Below are 21,191 nucleotides of genomic sequence, written 5' to 3'. Positions count from 1 at the left end.
CGACATGGGTGAAGTTGCGGAACCGTGGTCGTCTTTTTTCCGTGGGCACGAAGATGGCGGAGAGTTTTGAGGAGATGAACGGCCAAATGCAGGCCTCGCCTAGGAAAAGGCTAAGACGAAATGATATGTCTAAGGTGACAGTTGTTTTAGGCGCACAATGGGGCGACGAAGGAAAAGGAAAAGTTGTAGATATGTTGGCAACAGATGCCGATATTGTGTGTCGATGCCAGGTAAGGTACTGAAACTAAATTCCATTGCACGAACCTCGACAGAAACCAGAATCGCTCTGTAATGTCTGGTAGGACCACAGTGCATTCAGTCACATTTTAAAATGCACTTAATATTTTGCATAAGTAAGCATTAATCAGTTTTGTTAAATGTACGGGGAGAGTCGTGTATGAGTTCTGTATTACGACGATTCAAGCCTCATCCTGTTAACATTCGTGCCTTACTTACGGCCTCCTTATACGGAGGTTTGATCCGTTACAAAATAGGTTAATTTTGCGTTTACTTTCTCCACATTTGTGCTGCCGAAATGGGTAGATTTATATGACAGTTGTTTGTGATTTTAATTGCATGCAAGCAACTTAATTGTGAGCTACTTGGCCAAGGTACCCGTTTGTTAACTTCAGAACACTTTAGGCTTACTGGTCTTTTGGACCTTCTCCATCGTCCGATATAAGAACACAACGTTTTGGAAACTGGATCTGTTTCTGTCCTCATGTGGGAGTAGTTGATACATTAGAAAGAGTTGACCTCAGTCTCTGGACAACATTTATCAGTAAAACTACAGCTATATAAATACCTGAGATCAGGCTTTGTCAATGGGAGATGCCAGGAAAATGTATAGTAAAAGTTTTCCTATTATCTCCTATTGACAAACCCTTATCTGAAATGTTTATGTAGCTATAATTATACTGTCTACAGATGGTGGTTACCTCTTTCTAACAGACCCAACATGGTAGGTGTCTCCCACCCCTCACCTGAGGTGAGACAGATCCATTTTTCAAAATGTTGTGTTCGTTTATGTTCTCTAGATTATCAGATAATACATAAAGTCCAAAAACCCAGTAATCCTGAGTGTTATGCCCCATTGTCAGAACCATTTAGCTATTTTTAACACATGTATTCACTAAGAACTATTTTTGCCACTGTGGAGGGTGTAATAGGAATTCAGACTGATAATTATAGAACATCTGTATAGAGACTATGATTTCCCATAGCTCAGTTGGGCTTTTATTTATGGTAACTAGACCTAACATAACCAAGGTGGTGGTACTTAGTTGAAACAGGCTGTATTGCAAACTTTTTAGAAGTTCATACTATCTTTATTTTCAATGCATAGTGACTACCCAGTAGCCTCTGCTCATACCTACAATATGGATGCTGGTCAGAGAAAACTGCTCCAGTTCCTGATTTGTCACGTGATACCCAGTGGAGACAGAAATAGAAATTTCAATGGCCAATCTCATTTTGAGAGGGCAGACTAAATGACTACGACATATAGATCAGTGTAAAAGGCTGATCCTTTGGGAGTGCAGGAAAGAGAACAATTGGAAAAAGGAATAAATTGGGGCGTTCACCCTAGAAAGCATTTGAAATCCACCTCCTCCTCTTCTCTTTTCTTGTCCATCTCTATTCTTTCCTCTCCCCACTTCCCTACATTTTGGATCGTCTATGCAGATTTTATATTGTTGCCAGTTTGTTACTTTATGGTTGGCATAAGAGTTAACTTGATAATGCATTATGCAGAATCGAATGTAGGATCATTCAGTTATATATGCTGTACATGCAAGTTCTAAACATGAAGCTCGGTGCAGTTTTTTGACGTGGTGTCTTGCAGGGAGGTAACAATGCAGGGCACACTGTTGTGGTAGAGGACCGTGAGTATGACTTCCATTTACTGCCAAGTGGAATCATCAACCCCAAGTGCAAGAGCATCATTGGTGAGTTTATTGCTTGCTAATCAAAATACACATACGAATGTCTGACAGTAAGTGACTGGTAATGGTGCTGACATGTGTGCAGGCAATGGAGTGGTGATTCATCTGCCAGGCCTGTTTGATGAGCTGGAAAAGAATGAGGCCAAGGGACTGATGAATTGGAAGGACCGCCTCCTTATCTCTGACAGGGCTCACATTGTGTTTGATTTTCATCAGGTGAGTGTTGTGCCTGAGGTACCTGCAGTTTTGTAACAGTGTGTGTACTGAATGGCTTGGTCTGCATGTTGCAGCAAGTGGATGGGCTGCAGGAGCTTGAGAAGGGCAAGAAATCTCTTGGTACAACAAAGAAGGGCATTGGACCAACATACTCATCCAAAGCCACACGTAACGGGATCCGTATAGCTGACCTGCTTGGGGACTTCAGCCAATTTGTGGAGAAGTACATAATGTTTCTGATTACTATGCATGCTTGTAGGACTTGGTACGAAAGCTCCGCCAGTGGAGTTCACCATTGGTTGTGATTGTAATTACATATATATTGCACTGATGAATAGAGATTGTGACATTTTGCTGTAATTTGTGTTCATACTTACCTGTTCCATACCTTGTTCCAAACAATGTCTACTGAGAGGAAATTAGGTCTTGTGAGAAAAACAAATAGGTGCATCACAATCACCATTTCTTATGATAGGGAGAACTACTAGGTATGAACTTCAGGAGTTACAATGTTTATAGAGCATTGAAATGAAGTTAAAGTTGGATGTGCATGAAAGGGATGGATGAGGGTTAATTCTTTTTTTCATTCTTAGTGGAGGGTGGAGTCCAGCTGGGTCCACTTTGTATGGCAGCCACTGATTGGCCTATTGTACCTGCCCCGGGTGATTATGATGATGGAGAATTTGGTGGAATGAAGATTGGCAGGGGAAACCGAAGTACTCGGAGAAAACCTGCCCCAGCGCCACTTTGTCTACCACAACTCCCACTTGACCAGGCCCAGGATCGAATCCGGACCGCTGCAGTGGGAAGCCAGCGACTAACCACTTGAGCTCCGGCGCAGTCTTCTGTGAGAGTTGCTGTAGGGATGTGCATGGAGGAGTGATGGGTCTTAGCAGCAAATGTTGTCATCGTATCAATTGCTTTGAATTGCATGAGTTCCAGTATCAGGCTTCTTAATGATGAGAAGTATCTTAATTAAATATATACAGGTTTCTCATACACTGGTCTCCTCATTTGGTTGGCATGTGACAATAACTATTTTGTAGTCCTAAAAGTGATCTGTCTTTAGTGATGTTACATGGTTTTTGGAGATATTAAATTCTCGCAAAAGTTTTCTCAATGTCATTTACGTCCACTCACCTTGACACCTGACAATTGGAGTCATTTATTTTCATTTTTGGCTGAAAATGAGATGATGGATTTTCCAATTTGCCATCTTGTGTTCTGCTATCTCCACATATTTCCATACGTTTACCTTACTTAGAAGTGAGAGATTTCAGAATCTGTTTTGTTCCAAGTCACATGAAAACTGCAGTTTAACCTAACTTCAGACTTAGTTTTCCAAAAATTGGTGTTGATGGACATTGTAAACTCCAGAACACAGGTGATGATTTGCAGGGAATGTTGTTAATGTAATTCATTGAGGACATAAGGCTACTTTTGATTTACTGTGAATTTTTATGTCATAAATGCAACACAAAACTTAAGGAAGATGAAATTCGCTAGGTTCTTTGTACATACAGGTTGCTTTTAGATATCATGGTGATAACATATGCTTTGACTAGTTGTATGGAGGAGGCTGGTAGCTTGGGGCAGAAGTCTGTTCTGGTCCCTTACTTCCTCATTCTTGTTAGATTCCAGGGGTTGGCAGCAGTGTATCAGCGCATGTTCCCAGACCTGCAGGTGGATGTGGACGCGGAACTTGTCCGATACAAAGTGTTTGCTGAGCGGATTCGACCATATGTAGTGGAGTCAGTATCGTACGTCCACTCTGCTCTGCGGAGAGGTCAGAAGGTGTTAGTGGAGGGAGCAAACGCAGCCATGCTCGACATAGACTTTGGTAAATATTGCCAGCCTGCTTGTTCACTGTGATGAACCTTATGTCTGCTTTGTGAGTACCTGACACTCACTGTGAATTTCAGGAACATATCCATATGTGACTTCTTCCAACTGCAGCATTGGGGGTGTGTGCACAGGCCTGGGACTGCCTCCATGCAACATTGGTGAAGTGATTGGTGTTGTGAAGGCATATACCACCAGAGTGGGTGATGGCCCTTTCCCCACTGAGCTGCTGGATGTGAGTAGGCAATGCTGATGTACAATACAGGTAGTACTATGTGCTTTTTCCCTACTGTGTCCAATGTTTTGTGTAGGCTACTGGAGACCTCCTGCAGACTCGAGGCAGTGAGGTTGGTGTCACAACCAAGAGAAAGCGACGCTGTGGTTGGCTTGACTTGGTGCTTCTTGAGTACACAACAATGGTGAATGGCTACAGCGTGTAAGTAAACTCTGGTCTCATGTAAAAGGCCTTAGTGTACTCCCCACTGACCTCTCCAAGGTGTTTTTTTTTTCATGTCTTCTCAGACATTTCAAGGGTTTGGACAAGTGTTCAGTCTATAAATACAGCCTTAAATCCGTATGAACTGTGGATTCTTTTAAGAGGTTTCCCAAGGGGCCGAGGAATATAAACGTCTTAAGTGGGAAAACGTCTTAGAATGTAGATTATGATTTGATTTGTCTCATTCTGGTCCGTCACACTATTAATTACAAAGTAGATAACTTTCAGTCCAGTATGACATACAGGTTTACAACACTTCAGTCCTTATTCGCCTTACATGTTTCGATTGAAAAGAATCATCTTCAGAGACACACCACTACGAGCAGGAAACACTGTCACATAAGTTGTTTTAACATTATGCACTTAGGTTATGAATAGTGCTCACTATATCACAGTTTGCCCTATGCAGCCACGTTGACATGTAGATTTACATATGATGTTTCGTTTAAGCGTATTTGCTGGGTATTCGATTGGGGTTTCCCACTGCATGCAATGTGATGTTCACTTTTCCATGAAATAGATTCCCTATGTATTTAAAATTGTATTAAAAATCTTTTGTATGTAAAAAATTAGTTATTATGTTAAAAATCATGAACCAGCATTGGGTCATGTTGTTTTTTCCTCCGGATGGTAGAAGATGTCAGTTATTTCTCTTGGTTGTACGTTCTTATTGTTTGTTGTGTAGCTTACGTGCGTGCTGTGTCGTATGAATCAAAACATGTAAGGCGAATAAGGACTCAAGTGTTGTAAACCTGAATGTCATACTGGACTGAAAGTTATCTACTTTGTAGGTTATGATGTTTGGCTTGCTACCTTCTTTATGCTGTTTTTTTTGCTTGGCGTATTGTTTAATGCTGAAGATGGAGGCAACATGTTCCTCTGATATGTAAGTTGGCTTTCATTGGACTATGCAGCATTATATCCCAGAAGACAGACATTCTACCCCATGCAGGAACTAATGGCATAAACAGTAATGATTTTATTAGGTGTATGAACACCTACAATTGAAAGTATGCATTTTTTACTGAAAAGAACAGAACTGAGTTTATGTACAGAAGTTAATATTTTAATGACAGTCAGCCCTGCCTTGCATTAACTAACTGGCAAAAAAAAGAACGCTGTCCCTGCAACAGGCTGTGGAGGCCTTACGGTTGAGATGTTGAGTCTTCCACATTTCCTAGACAGTCAGCTCACAGATGGCAGTGAGGTTGTCAGCCTTATGCACTGGCTGCCCTTTACCTCCAGGAAAATTCGTGGTAGTCATTTGTCAGAGGCTGAGTTGACCCCAGGGTCATAGTGCAGCTGGAAAGATTAGGTCAGTTGAAAAACCCAATGAACTCATTGTAAACTGAACCTGTGACCTTCCAGCTTGTAGCATAATGCTTCAACCATGCTACCACATGCCCCTCAATAAATGCTAAGTCTTTTCAGTATATTACAGCATACAAGACAACATTTGTACACTGATTAAGTTGAAGAATAGCCCACACTTACCTGCATTAAATACATCATTTGGATTGTATTCACTCAGAACAGAAGGAAACAGGGCTCCTGCAGCTGAGGCCTGCACACTTTCTAAACAAACCAGTCCATCTACTGAGTGGTGTGAGTACCATGTTCAGTTTTAGGTTGTCTTCAGACTTCAGTCACAATATTTAAAGTTGTTTCTGCCTAAACCACTCTATGAGTACCGATCTTCTCCTGTTTAGAAGTTTTTGGCTTTTTTCTGCCTGGTTAAGCAGTTGCACAGTGGTGAAATAGAATCTTCTTTCTTCATGCATTATGCTAAGGAACCCGTTAATCCCCACTTGATCTCGCCATCTTTAGCTTGGCTGTTCCAGTCCTCTTCAAGGTCTTCTTGTCCTTTCTATTCCACATGACATGTGTTTGAGCATCCACCTTCTTAATGATCACAAACGGAAAAAAAAAATTCATACAACTTCATGAGATTGAACACACATGTTCACTGTACATAAGCTAATGTACAAGAACTGCATTACAGCTATCTCCTAGACACGTCCTTGCTGCAGTGTCACTGTTGGGTGCATCCGACTTCTACCACTTGCTGGGCATGTTCAGAGTAGCATTAATATAATACATAACCTTTTTCTATTGCATTCAGTACTGAATACATTTTAATTTTCTGGTCTTTAGTTGGCAGTTGTTTTCTCACTGTGTACAGGATGTGCATAACCAAACTTGATATCTTGGACACACTGGCAGAGATAAAGGTGGGCGTGTCATACAAAAGTAAGGGCAAGAAGATCAATTACTTCCCGTCCAACACAGCGGAACTTGGGTCTGTGGAGGTATGTGCCAACCTTCCTATGTGATGTTTGTGTGTGCAGTATCCATGTGTGATGGTGTATGTCTGTAATTTTTGTCAGGTGGAGTATATCACTCTCCCAGGCTGGCAGACTAGTATAGAAGGTGTTCGAGACTATGAGAAATTACCACAGAATGCAAAGAAGTATATCGAGATGATAGAGGAGAAAGTCCAAGTGCCTGGTATGTATGCTTGTATGCCTGTCTGCTTCCTTGCTGTTAAGTGCTTCTTCCTGTGAATGTGGTTTGGCTCTTGCTTTAAACCAGTACTTGAAGCAGTGTACGACTGATTTGTATACTTCTGCTGGGTGTGAGATTTGAAGCTATGGAAAGCATTTGACATGTTGCAGTGAAGTGGATTGGTGTAGGAAAGGATCGTAACTCCATCATCAACGTGTACTAGCAGGCCTGGTCGGATCCTTCATGCCATCTTCACAGCTGATGTTGGAAGAACAGTGCCACTGCCTGCAGGTCAGGCTCCTCCTCTCATGGTAATGCATCAGTCCTCTGAAATTGCACACGTTTCAATGTATTGTATCTACAAAGTTGAGGACCCGTACAGCTCATTTCCAACATGAACTTGCTGGTGTTGGTGAGCACAGTACACCTGTAGTGTTATATTTAGGTGCCGTTTTCATTCTGTCTGCTCTTTGTGGTGAAGGACATGTACACTGTTGCTATTTATGTGTTTTAGAGTTACGAGCTAATCCTAGGTGATGATTCCTTCCACCGATTGGTAAAAGTATATATGTCAGTATTTAAAAGGCAGGACTGCTGCAACTGTCATGCCCTCGGAATGATCTCCTGCTTGTTTGTTGAGAGTGTTATTAGGCAGGCAAGATAGGCCAAAGAAATTGTAAATATTTGAGCATGATTGTCCTGCTTTGTTTTCAGATTGTTTTTAAATATTGTAATGTACCCATAAGCTGATGGTGGGGCTGAAATTTGAATTAATGACCTGTACTTAAAATGTCAAGGAAACAAATATGCAGCGGGAACTATTCTGGCTTTCTTCAGTCTACAATGAAACAGTACACCCCAGTATTCAATGTATAGGATTTTTTTTCCAGTCATGCTGATTTCTTTATCTTATTTCCTGTCAAAATACAGTGAAAATGCCACTTCCCATAACTTATATTACTTCTGATCTTCAGTTCATGTTTTATTTTATCTACTTCTTGTTACAGTGGTTGCTGTATACGTTTTTCTTATTTGAAAAATTGTGTGAGGTTGTAGTTTTGATCCATATCACACAACAAAAGCTAGTGTGCACATTTCTGTAGATACTAAATACAAAAAGTATTAACGTGAAATAGTAGCCTTTGATGAATTAGCATGTGTTGCAAACACTGAGTTTCTGTGGTGTGTTATTGCACATCAAGTACATGTGCTCCCTGCCATAATCTTAACATAATTTGTTAATGTCAGACCCCTCTTGTCAGCTTATGGGAGCAGCACACAGATTGCTATGTTGCTCTGCTTATTGAATTTTGTGTGGTCCAGCACAAGCCTAGTTTTGCAGGATATCATATTGAACACATGTAACTGAGTGTATGTCTTCCCAGTGGACAGGGAGCCTCATTGTGTCAGGTGTGCACAAACTTTTGCTATAGCTATGTGTTAAGAATGTTAGTTACTATGTAAGCTGTGAGATACCAATACACTGGCTGTTCCTCCTGGTTTTGCATTTGTTTTCCGTTCCCTCCATCATCCTGCACCTGGTCACTGGCTTCGTGATCCAACAAGTTACCTCAACTTGCCTTAAAAGTAATAGACAACCTGCAGTGGTGTATGCCCTGACAGACCTAATGTGTGACTGCCCCATTTTGTGTGTAGCCCCTTCAGATAATAGCCATATTCCATCTAAATACAAGGCCATTCTTAAAACTGTGTACCAAGAAATTAATCCATGCCAGCTATACAGGAAATTTTTATTTTTTAGAATGGACAGTACTGCATGATACCTCAAAGTCAAAATGTGTACAGAAGCAGTTAAATTAGTGTTGCATGTTGATAATGAAAATTAGTTTTCTGTTCAGATCTGGGGCAGGACAGCTACCGTTAAAAGCATTCTACGCAGTTTATAACAAAAGCATGGATAAATTGCATGGATAGCAGCGAATTATTGACAAATAATGTTTTTTTTTTAAATAAGTTTGTGACATAGCCCATTTTTCGGATTCTAGGCTGTTTTCTATGCATGTTAGCAACATGGAACAGTCTATAGATTTGACATCTATGCCAATCGCCATTGCTGTTTTTATGGCTAACAACATATGATTCCAAAAGGTTCTGAAATTCTTCCATAGGTGGCAATGCATCTGGAAGCACCCAACTGACTAATATTAGACAATAAGAGGTCCCATGAATCAGTGCTACTACAATAGTGCATAACAGTGAGAGAGTTAAAAGGAATGGCCAATAAAAATAAAGACAATGAACACAACCACATGTAATTCCAGGAATTTACTGTATGAACTGTCAGTGTTATTTCCACAGCCTCTGTTTAACACAGGAAATTTAATTTCCAAATTGTGTTCTTCCTGAAAGTATGCAATACAAAATTATTTTCAGTGAACAAACAAATGAAGCATACTGTATGTACAGTTCTGGATGGGAAGCCACATCACCCAAAGAAAAGTCAATGAGATGAAGTGTGTGACCACAGGTGGCAAATGACAAACTCTGACACACTACTCTATGAGTTTCTTGGCCTTGAAGAAGCGTCGTAGGTAGAGTACTTGCCAGGTGGCCAATCCCAGGAGACAACACATGCTGAAGATACTGAAGTACAGCACACGGCTGTTGGTGGACTCTGTAATGGATGCACAAATTTTAGTTTTTAATGAGGTTTATGTTGTTTTTTCTCTCTCTCTCTCTTTACAGCAATAACCAGTGATCTGAACTTCATGTAAAATAGATGATTTATAGGACTGCATACAGACAAATGAAATTTACTTGAGAACTTTGTATGTAGATCATGGGAAATTCATTCATGTTTCAGAGAAAAAAATGCAGTCAGGTAGACAGACACACAGGCACCTTGTGTTTTATGCATTCTGTGCAAGAAACAGTATTGGGGTATTTCTGTAGTCAGTGCAAATGCTTGTTGGAAAGGAAACAACACATCTGTATCATCTGACTATAAGAGTAGGAGTCTATCCAGCATGTTATGTACTGACATATGATGGATGGAGTGATTGCATTGTTCATGACAAGGCAATGGAGTCTGCATATATTTGTTTCACATAGAATTTTAAGAATTATAAGAGAGAAGACGATGACAGCTTCTGGGATCTTATCTATTAAACCAGACAGTGTTGGTTCTGGCCCCTACAACAGGGGAGTAGTGTCACTCACCATTGGTGTCTCGCATCTCTTCTTCACGTCTTCTCATCTGCGAAAAGTCCTGCACAATGGCATCTGACAGATCTTCCAGGCGTTTGAGTTCAACCTCCAGAGGCTTCAGTTTTGCAGCTTCTCCAAGCTGCACAGGATACAGACATTTACATATGGCATTGTAATACATCTTTCTGTTTACAGTTTATTACAGGTGTTTAGTAGTACAGCTTTGCATTGCTGCCAGTAAAATGCAGCTGTTTGTCCTGATGGAAACACATTCATTCTTCAGCACATGGTTGTAATTCATTGTATTGGTGCCTTAAGTGTGCTGCATGCAATCTTTCCCCTCAGATCTACCTGCTGGTTGCTTCATCTATAAACCTCATTCCTAAATCTGTGTTGTTTGTTCTTCAAAGTGGCATCTGGCTGCAAGAGCTGAAGGTCTACTGAACATGGACAGGGATATACGCTGTGAGGTCAATGTTAGGGGAAGTATGGTAGATTTTGAAACGTAACACACATCTGCATACCCATGACTTACACAATACTAATATTATTCCAAACAATTCTGAACTCGTATCAGTCATGTGCTCTACTGGTGATTGTAATATATTTAAAGCTTTACAAAGAAAAGGGTACACTAAACATATAAGTGTTCCAAGTTAGTATTTGTTACTGGAACTAGACCACATATTGTGCTGAGCTGTTAGTGGTAAGCTACAATCCATGCCAAAGCCATAAAATAAATGAAAAGAACTTTACCAGCTGTAGATGGGCCAATCACCAACAACCCCAGAAAAAAGAAACAGAATGAGTTTCACAGGCTTAATGTTTTGGAATCAATAAATATGTTTAGAAAGACAGTGGTAAAATTTATTACCATGTCAGTAAGAGAAGGCATTGCATGTTTACTTACACCCTCATAGTTCTTGGCTTCAACACCCCTCTTGGTGACCAAAGACACCTCTTGTGCAATGCCCCTCTGTTCTGTTGATACAATTGAAACAAAAAGTGAGGTTAATATTGGATGACCTGTGTGTTCAGAATTTACTTTCACAGTGGTCACCTATCAGTGCAGAGTGATCTGTTATATGACACATCTGATATGTGGGACCAACATTATTTGCTTTAAGAACTACTATTTTTTTTTTTAATGTGAGTATATTACCTAGATTCATATTTTGTAGCAACAGAGATCATGAACAGGGACCTGTTATAACATCATAACAAAAGCCAACCTGCAAAGCAATCATTTTTAAGCAACCACATTTCTCTGCATTGAAAAATGACAGTGACATTTTAAATCAAAACCTTCTGTACATGGCTTTCTGCTTATTTACCCTGTGGAATTAAAGAGGGGCTTTTCTATCTGTTCAGGCACTGCCACTCTTCATGCACAAGATCAAGTTACTTTGATAACCATTACAGTACTTACGTGGTGGAACTCTAGATATGAAGCATATTTCAAAACTGTCATAGTTCTCTGTAACAAATGAAAACTTTCCCCTGGAAATGTCTTCCTTTTGTGACAAAATGTGGCCCTTGGAGTCCCTTACCTAAAAAATCAAATTCATATTTTAGAATGAATTTGCAAGGTATACATATATATGATCCACTACAACTCATGGGCAAGACACATATACAAATGATCTCCATGGATTCTAATGTTCAGGACATGAAACAATTCACTGCTGCTCATCACATTTTGAGAGAATGGACTGCCCTAGTGTGATGCCCCAGACATCTATTCAGGATATATTTAGTTTGACAACATTGTAAAAATAATCTGCAAAAAGAATATGTCACATTTGGAAACTATTAAAATAAAGGGTCATACATTACACAATACCAAAAATTATTCTTTTTAATTCTATTCTGAATATTCAAAGGTGATAACAAAAAATGTAATAAAAATGCAAGTTTGTATGCAAATTTTCTAAATGCCACCTCCCCAGGAAAAAAAATCCAGGGATAACTGAAGAAAGTTCATCTTAACAGTTTATATACTTACACAATAAACTTTTCATTTTTCATATACTGAAATATGAATACACTGACATATGCGTTTCCCTTGATGGATTTTGACAACTGGCTGGGTTCAATGCGAGTGAGATCTCACAAACTGGAACTCCCTTTAATGACTCTTTTACAATTAAGATGTAGATAATTTTAAACATATGTTCTTGAAAAAAAATCTATACTGGTAGTACTGCTTTATCAAAAAAATGGGCAGGGGGGAAAAAGGTTAAGAAAGCACTACATGACCAAGAAGGGGTTAAATTAAAAACGCAGGATATTCCAATACAGGGTACATGTTTCGTTGCTTATTAGGCAGTGCGGTTTAATCATGCAGCGTTCAGAGGGGAATGATTTGGTAACAACAAACGAAACAGTTTCACACCATTATGATTCATAATGCAAATCTTCACTGTACATACTACGTAATCCACTTTTTGTCCTGGTGCATCTTGAACCTCATAATCACCAGTTACAAGAACATCAGATTGTAGTTCTTCTTTCAGACATTTCTGTACGTTCGGTTGAAGTTTCCACATAATTCCATTCACATCGACAACGAAAACCGATATGATCACTACGACTAGAGTTGTGAAATCCATCTCCATAAACTACCAAACTTGAACTTTAGAAGTGTGAAACATGTAATTACGAAATACTGAAAACTATTACATCAAAAAGTGTTGCTTTAAATGTAACATAACTCATCCAACATCTCCGATCTCACTGATGAGGTGGCTGCCATTGATCTTACGTCACTTCCCGTTTCAGTGTGCTAACGTACTTGCGGTACTTGCCTTGCAGAAGAAACCGAGAGGTGGCTCCTGTTATGATTTTGAGATATAACCTCAAACTACCCAAATGTATGTAGGTTATGAGGGTTACGAGTATATGTAGCTGAGCTGTTAGTACCCGATTCTAGCCCTTTTGAGGTTGAAATTAGTATTGAAAAAGTATAACTCGCTAGGTAGCGATCAATTACGGCAGAACTTATTCAACTAAAAGGTGAAATATTACGTTCTAAGGTCTATAAGCTAATTAATTCTACTTGGAATAAGGACAAGTTCCCTCATCAGTGGAAGGAGCCTATCATTGTACCAGTTCACAAGAAGGGTGATAAAACTAACTGTAGTAATTTTTATGGAATATCACTGCTATCAATTTTATACAAAATTTTTATCCACTATTCTCTCAAGGTTAAGTCCATACATAGATGAAATTATTGGAGGAACTGTGAGTTCCAACGTAACAGATCAACTACTGATCAGATCTTTTGCATTCATCAGATACTGTAGAAAAAATGGGATTACAATGATAACAGTTTATCAGCTATTCGTAGACTTCATGAAAGCATATTATTCAGTTAGGAGGGATGTATTGTACAATATTTTGATAGAATCTGAGGTACCCACGAAACTAGTTAGGCTGAGTAAAATGTATTAAAATGAAACGCATAGTAAAGTCCTTGTAGGTAAACATTTGTGTGATAATGTTCCTATCCAGAATGGTCTAAAACAAAATGTTTTATCCCCACTTTGTTTCAACTTTGCTTTAGAATGTGCCATTAGGAAGGTCCAGGAAAACTAAATGGGACACATCAGCTGTTGGTCTTTGCTGATGATGTGAATTACTGGGTGATAATATATGTACCATAAAGAGAAATATACAAACGTTAATTGATACTAGTAAGGAGGTTGGCCTAGAAGTAAATGCAGAAAACTAAGTATATGTTGCTGTCTCATCAGCAGAAGACAGGGCAAAGTCATGGCATAAAGAGAGGTAACAGATGTTTTGAAAATGTGGCACAGTTTACACATTTGGGAATGACTATAACAAATCAGAACCTGATCCAGGAGGAAATTAAGAGGAGATTGAACTTGGGTAATGCCTACTATCATTCAGTGTAGAACCTTTTGTCTTCTTGTCTGCTGTCTAACAGTAAAGAAATTAGAATATGCAGGACTATAATTTACCTGTGGTTATGTATGGTTGTGGAAATTTGTCTCTGACATTAAGGGAGGAACACAGACTGAGGGTATTTGAGGACAGGGTGCTGAGGGGAATATTTGGACTGAAGACAGTTGAGGTGACAGGATGACGGAGAAAACTGCATAATGTGGTGCTTCATAACTTGTACTGTTCTCCAGGTATAATTATTCTATATGTATTCCTCTTGTCCCCCATTCGTGCTACATGCCCTGTCCATCTCATCCTCCTTGGCTTCATCATTCTAATTATACTTGGAGAAGAGTACAAGTTATGAAGCTCCTCATTGTGCAGTTTTCTCCAACCTCCTGTCACTTCATCCAACACCTTGTTCTCAAACACCCTCAGTCTATGTTCCTCCCTTAATGTCAGAGACCAAGTTTCACACCCATACAGAACCACAGGCAAAATTATAGTTTTGTATATTTTAATTTTTATGTTTTTGGACAGCAGACGAGAAGACAGAAGATTCTGGACTGAATGGTAGCAAGCGTTACCCGAGATCAGTCTCCCCTTAATTTCCTCCTGAATAAGGTTTTGATCTGTTATCGTTGTTCCCACCATGTTGGGTGGGTCCCTTGTCACCACGGCATGGCGCGTCCTCAGGTTGCAGATGGAGGAGACGTCCTCCAGTTTTGGAGGGAAGCTGCGAATATTGAATAAGCAATCGCAGACAGCCAACAAGGGGTGATCCTCCAGCTTGGGGGTTGGGAGGAAGGCTAAAAACTCCTAACTGTAAAAAATAATTATGTTACGAAAATGAAACAAAGCCTCTTCACAAGCATATGCTTCACAAAATTCAGTACCATTGCAGTCCCAACTTGATATTTGTGGATGTCTTAAATACAAGTTACAGGCATACATCATATTTTTTCAAAACGTTTAAAATACAGAATTTAGAGAAATACATGATGAAAGGTAAATGTAAAGACCTTGTATGCATAACTGTGCTGAATACGCATACATTGGTATAACATGTCATTGGAAAGGGTATTCTGTTAGCTCTGAATATTTATTGTTAGTACCTAACCATTGGGCATCTTACTGTGTAACTTATTCCAGTACAGAAAGTCCCTCTTTTGATACATTTATACTTAGGAGCTGGTCTATGAGGATCAAATTTTTGGCTTGTATCTACAGCATGAACATCTGAGTTTGGAATCTTTCAGAGTTCTCAGTTATAAATATCATCAGGGGTAATATTCATTGGCTAGAAGTAGTATGTAGAGCTTCTTTAAATAATTCTCTATAGAGTTCTCTTTTATGAACACCTGTGATTCTAATAACTCTCTTCTATAGAAGGAACATTTTATTACTGTTGGAATATCATACCATATGTCATCATTGAGCAGAAGTATAAAAAGTACATTGATTTTAGCAGATCTTTGCAGTTTAGAAATTCAAGGGATATTTTTGCAAACATTTACCATTGTAAATAAATTCAGAATATATTTCTAAGTAAGGGGATGATGTGTTACTTTGTTACTTGTAGCCAAAGAGTGTACATATATTCATTGATGAAAGAAACTATAAGCCTTATTATAAGTTGCTGTCTGTTCTGCCTGTCATTCTGAAATCATCTTCACCTGTACTGCCTCGATCTGAAAGGCTCATAATGGCTGTATGAAATGGAACAAAGAGAAGCCCATTTGGTATTCTTTTAGTATATCACTGTGGCTTGCATACAGTTGACCAGTGACTAAGTCTTGTGTCTCTTTGGGATGGAAGAAAACCCTACAAAGCTGTCACACATGTTACATTTGTCATGCAGAAAGGTGTCCAAGCTGCCACCATCACATGTTTTGCTGTGCACAGAATCCAGTGTTTGGGGACCGTTATTATACCAAGTTCTGTATTATAGTCACTCCCCAGCAAACGTGCATCAACACTGGAAATTATATGACATGTTTGGTAACATGGTCTCTCTTTCCAGGTTCCTGTGACATTTGTCTGAGTGAAAATGAACACAAGAAGAATATTTTGCAATCTGTGGAGTTCGAAAGCTGTGACGTGTGGTACAGCTTCACATTTGATTCACACAACTCGTGTTGTTTTGTTCTGGGAACGGGATCACAAAGGCGGGTACCTGCGAGACAGACCGAAACCTGCATCACTGGACCTTATCCGTGATGGACTGAAAGAACTGAAGGGTGAGATAAAATTGTGGAAGGATGAGGTGAAAGAACACTTTAAAGGTGATCCCATCCTTGCATACAGACCAGGTGAGTGCAGGCTTTTGTTGGGACAGTGATAAGCAACAAGAGGAAGACTTTGAATCTCTGTATGCGGGACAAAACTTTAAGTGGAGGCATTCCATTGATCCTGGTGTTCAGTTCTCCATGCATCTTGTTGTTGTATAACTTTATCTTCTGCTTACCAAGGCTGAATACCTAATAGATTAATGCATATAACAGCTACACACACAGTTACACACTATGTTAATCATTTTTTACTAACAAATTTATCAAGCGAATGGAAAGCCTGAGTGTATAGGAATTGTGTTAGTGCTACTTTAAATCTTCATATATTTTTGGACGGGGCATGCGGTAGCAAAGTTGGTTGAGGCACTATGCTACAAGCCGGGAGGTCGCGGGTTCACGTCCCGATGAGGTCATTGGATTTTTTTCAATTGGCCTAATCCTTCCAGCCGCACTTTGGCCCTGGGGTCGACTCAACCTCTAACAGAAATGAGTACCAGGAATTAATTAAATAATTTTCCTGGGAAGTGAAGAGCGGTCGGCACGTAAGGCTGACAGCCTTACCGCCATCTTTGAGCCGATTGTCTACATAATGTGGGACCCTCAACATCTCAGAATCCTATGGGCCTTCACAGCCTCTTACAGGGATAGCTTTACTTTTATATCTGTGGACAGATGTGTGATTTTGAGGGCAGCTTGTTGTGCAGTCCTATCCCAGCACAGTAGATTTTGATATACTGTAAGTTAAGAGGCTGGTCTGTGAAGATCAAGTTCGTGTCTGACATTGACTTCATGAACCACAAATTTTGTCTGGAACACTGATTTTTCAGCCGTGAGTTATGACTGGTACTGGAGCCAAGTAGCATTCACTGGTGTGCAGTGGTATGTGGAATTTCTTTAATAAATCAGAGCGCTTTCTATAGCAGAAGAATATTGTATGTCTGACAGAATATTATCCACATGTCATGATAGAGTTAAAATACGCATGGTACAGTGTTAATAATTCTTTTCTAGCTAAACAAAGGAGGGACCTTCAAGTTGTCTTATCTTCTGGGATATAACACCGTGTAGTCCATCTCCTCTGAAATGTTGGTCAACTTTCAGCAGACTAAATGGCGTTGTATCCCAGAAGATAGAACTCTTCATAACCACCGCTGTGAGAACCTCATATCCTACATAGGAGGGACCTTAATTTGAAATGCAGCAGAATGAAGTCGCTGTGCCTTTTGCAAGTTTTGTATATGAATTTTGTTCTTATTGCTAGATCATGATGTTTTTTGGCTTGTTTTCAGTTAAAAGTTAGTGGAGCATGAAGCGGATGGTCTTCCAGGTTGTAACATCATGTAATTCAGACAATACCCAGCATTTCAGAATGACATCCAACTTTTGGAGCAAAGAATAAGCAAAGCAAGAAACTGGCAGAAGCAGGTGGCATGCTGAGCACTTTGACCCTGAAGATGGGGATATGTTCCTCCAAAATGGACTGACTGAACATGATGTCACAACCCACAAGACTGTACTCTTCGTAGTCACTGCTGTTAGAAACTGAAGTGTGGAACTTGTTTGCCAACATTTAAAGTAAGCTTACTGGCTGTAAATTATTTGTTCATGACAGCAGAGATATCATGTTGTAGTTCTGTAAGGCAGTTCTCATGAAGCTCAGTCATTATGATGATAGTACCATCAGTGTGGAGACTGTATTGCATAGAATAAGACACAGCAGTGATTACATATAGAATCTTGAGGGACTCCATGTTTTACTTCATGTTAGCGGAAGTAATAATGTGAGTGTAGTATATGCTTGGGTGTTACTTATTGACCATTTCTCATACCTGGTTTTGTGTGTCGACAGGTGAGACTGATATCGTGTGGCAGTTCAGCCAGCCTGAAACTCTGTCAAAATGGGTGACAACTAGTGACAGTGATCACAATGAGGGGTACAGCACTTGTAAATTGTCACTCAGCAAAGGTGGCAAAGGTCTGTTCATGGGCACACTTAATACAGAAGTGCCCAAGGATGGACGCATAAAGAAGGCTGGATATTGCAACATGCGGTCCATGAGACCACGGGTAAATTGCCTTAATTATTTGGTTTTTATATGACACAACATCAGGGATAATCAAACATAGTCCTTTCTGAAAAGATGCTCAGTTCCTACAGGTGGCACTAAGTGACAAGTGTTACATGGATGAATGAAATGAAAAGCCCCCTTACCTGCTGTGGAAGTTATCTTGTTTCAGCTCCATTTTTATTGTCAAACTGGGTATATGAATGCTCTTGTAGTTAATATTTTTCATGGAACGTGAATTACACCATGAAGAGTTCCCAGGTGTTCTTCAAAGGAGGTACGTGAATATCTATATAGACATATTCAGTACGGTTGTTCCCAGTGTTCTAAGGTGAAGCCAAAAGGCTGATATTTATTATGCACTCCCAGAACTGCTGAACCAAACTACATGTAGATTTTATACAGTTAAGTGCTGTAATTGGCCACTGGATATGTATGTGGTCTGACAATAAACTCATCATGTTAAAAGTGCTACATACCTCGTTGCTAAATATCACTGTGGTTACCTTCAAAGTACTCCCCTTGGGAAACTATGCACTAATGCCAGCACCTAGTCCATCCTTGAAAACAGTTTTGGAACTGGTTTTGTTCAGTGGCCTTCAGAGCTGCCATTATATTACTCCTGATGTCATCAATATCATCAAAATGCCTTCCTTTCAATATGTCCTTTATCTTTGGGAACAGAAAAAAGTCACTGGGGGCTAGATCCGGAGAATAGGGAGTGTGTTCAAGCACATTTATTTGTTTACTAGCTAAAAACTCCCTCACAGACATTGTTCTAATTCAAGCTCCAACATTCTTGCGATGGCACACTGAAACACACTCAGACAATAATAGACACCACTCAGAAAGAGACTGCCATAAATCAACAATAACACAGCTGTGAAATGCTGATATGCCAACATTATCAAACCATACTGAGGTTTCTGTGCACTGCTGCCATGGCAAGCACGTGGTGGTGAGTTCATGAACTTTATTGTCAGACCTCATATGTATTATGACAGCAACACCATTGATGTGTGTGACTGCTTGATTGAATTCACATGCCCTTCAAAATCAAGTTATATATGTGTGAATGAACTCTAATAGTACGTAATAAACCTAAAGGTCTGTGACAAAGGTGCATAATTAAACTGACATATATGCTGGACACTGGCTTGATCAGTTAGAGAAGAATAACATTTTGGAAGATGGTTTTGCTTCCATCATCAGGTTAAAGTACGAAGCTTGCTTTGTGTGGACCAGCAGATGGAGGAACTGATCCCTGGACACTAGCAATAGTTCTATTCACCAGATCAACATAGGAGATAAGAGGAGAAATCATCATTTAAAAATTTTAAATTAATCATATGGCCTCGAAACGATGGCACTGCTATATTTAGAACCATAACACATGAAATAAAACCATAAGAAATGTATTGTATTAATCTCAAGCTTGTTCTCTGTAAAATATTGTCACATGTGGGGGTGACTACTGTAGTCAGGGTATGGACCGGATGATTGAATTTATTGACTGCTTTACCACACAACTTGTAATTACAAGTGATGCAGCACCATTGCTGATCTGTATGTAGGTCAGTCAAAAAGTTCCCAGAATTCCCCTGCAGATGGAGAACGAGCAATAAGATACACACACACACTGTTGTGGTGGGAAGCTCAGCTTGTCTGCTCGCAGGCACAACAGGTCTGGACAGATTTCAGTGTGCGGTGTCGTTACTGTTCCGTTTGAATAGACATGAGTGTTGGTCATTTGGTGCAATGTCGCAGTTTGGACAGCGTGCGAACATCAAGTTCATGTGCAAATTGGGAAAATCTGCTTCAGAGACGCTATTGGCCCTGCAGCAAGTTTACGGTGATACTGCACTAAAGAAATCCGCAGTTTACAACTGGTTTTCCCAGTTTAAGAATGGGCAGGAGACGTTAGGGGATGACCAGCACAGCGGGAGACCTTCGACATCCAGAACTGAAGAAATTGTTGAAAAGTGCAACAACTGATTCGATGTGATTGAAGAATGACCATCGCAGAGTTGGAGCAAGAAATTGGTACTGTTACGGGCCATTTCTACGTGCAAATTTTGCAGAGGTTGTGTGATGCGGTTCGGAGGATGTGGCATGACAAGTGGCAGGGACAGCAGTTTCTGTATCACGATAACACACCGAGCCACGCATCGCTTGTTGTGCAGCAATTCCTCGCTGAGAAAAACATTCCTGTCATCACTCAACCACTGTACTCTCAGGATCTCCCTCCGAGTGACTTTTGGCTGTTCCCTACTCTAAAAATTGGCCTCAAGGGGACATGTTAAGATTTTTACTAGTATGATCAACATTATTTTGTTAGCTTAAAATTGCTCTTTAATGCAATGTATAGACTCCATTCAGACAGGTCTGCTGAAATAGAGAGGTGATTCACATAAATTGTTCTGAAATAGCAACGATGTTATCATCTAAACATGCACAAGCTGGTTACAGCACAATCTTAATGATAAGCATCATGTCATGCAGTTAAGTATCATGAACTTTTGATTCACAAAAGAGAAATTTACAGTTCAGCAGCATCTGAAATTTTAACCTTCTGCTGAAATATGTTCATTGTTTGCTCTATTTGTTTCTCTTGAATGAAGAGTGCTTTTTCTCTGCAATTATATATATATATAATTATAACAACAATAATAATAATGAAGTTGTCCCTCTGCTTAATTAATTAATTAAGTACTATGCCATGAAGACCTATGTGGAAGTGAAGGTGTAGCTTCACCAT

General features: G+C 39.7%; 3 protein-coding genes across 9 annotated transcripts in view; 2 read left to right on the top strand and 1 right to left on the bottom strand.

Moving 5' to 3' along the window:
* Positions 1-11: 11 nt before the first annotated feature.
* On the top strand, positions 12-8,502 carry LOC111863055 (adenylosuccinate synthetase). Of its 2 annotated transcripts, XM_023849009.2 has the most exons (10): positions 13-230; positions 1,844-1,946; positions 2,029-2,159; positions 2,234-2,382; positions 3,794-3,999; positions 4,082-4,236; positions 4,313-4,437; positions 6,680-6,806; positions 6,885-7,005; positions 7,173-8,502. In XM_023849009.2, exons 1-10 carry the CDS (start codon positions 54-56, stop codon positions 7,223-7,225), a joined length of 1,347 nt encoding a protein of 448 aa, XP_023704777.1. In that variant the 5' UTR covers positions 13-53; the 3' UTR covers positions 7,226-8,502. The 2 variants fall into 2 exon arrangements, 1 of the variants encoding a protein (XP_023704777.1); XR_004512864.1 differs by lacking the exon at positions 6,680-6,806 and having other exon boundaries at positions 12-230.
* Positions 8,503-9,273: 771 nt separating this feature from the next.
* LOC111863060 (transmembrane emp24 domain-containing protein bai) lies at positions 9,274-12,921 on the bottom strand. Of its 2 annotated transcripts, XM_023849021.2 has the most exons (6): positions 12,603-12,921; positions 11,600-11,720; positions 11,081-11,151; positions 10,927-10,929; positions 10,183-10,309; positions 9,274-9,637 (listed from the first exon to the last, which is right to left on the bottom strand). In XM_023849021.2, exons 1-6 carry the CDS (start codon positions 12,786-12,788, stop codon positions 9,516-9,518), a joined length of 630 nt encoding a protein of 209 aa, XP_023704789.1. In that variant the 5' UTR covers positions 12,789-12,921; the 3' UTR covers positions 9,274-9,515. The 2 variants fall into 2 exon arrangements, with proteins under 2 accessions (XP_023704789.1, XP_023704790.1); XM_023849022.2 differs by lacking the exon at positions 10,927-10,929 and having other exon boundaries at positions 12,603-12,920.
* A 42-nt stretch (positions 12,922-12,963) lies between these two features.
* The window catches only part of LOC111863058 (complex I intermediate-associated protein 30, mitochondrial), an 18,564-nt gene continuing 10,336 nt past the window's right edge, over positions 12,964-21,191 (top strand). For 3 of the 5 annotated variants that reach the window (XR_002842537.2, XR_002842536.2, XM_023849020.2), the window contains exons 1-3: positions 13,050-13,185; positions 16,100-16,388; positions 18,217-18,434. Coding sequence is in view for 1 of the 5 variants with exons in the window: in XM_023849020.2 (XP_023704788.1) it covers positions 16,127-16,388; positions 18,217-18,434 (480 nt within the window). In the remaining 4 variants the exon portion in view is untranslated. The other 2 variants (XR_002842538.2, XR_002842539.2) reach the window with 2 other exon arrangements.

Source organism: Cryptotermes secundus, unplaced genomic scaffold (assembly GCF_002891405.2).
Source record: "Cryptotermes secundus unplaced genomic scaffold, Csec_1.0 scaffold1777, whole genome shotgun sequence".
Classification (NCBI taxonomy): Eukaryota; Metazoa; Arthropoda; class Insecta; order Blattodea; family Kalotermitidae; genus Cryptotermes; species Cryptotermes secundus.
The sequence above is the reverse complement of the archived record's forward strand: the minus strand, read 5'-3'. Positions and strand labels throughout refer to the sequence as shown.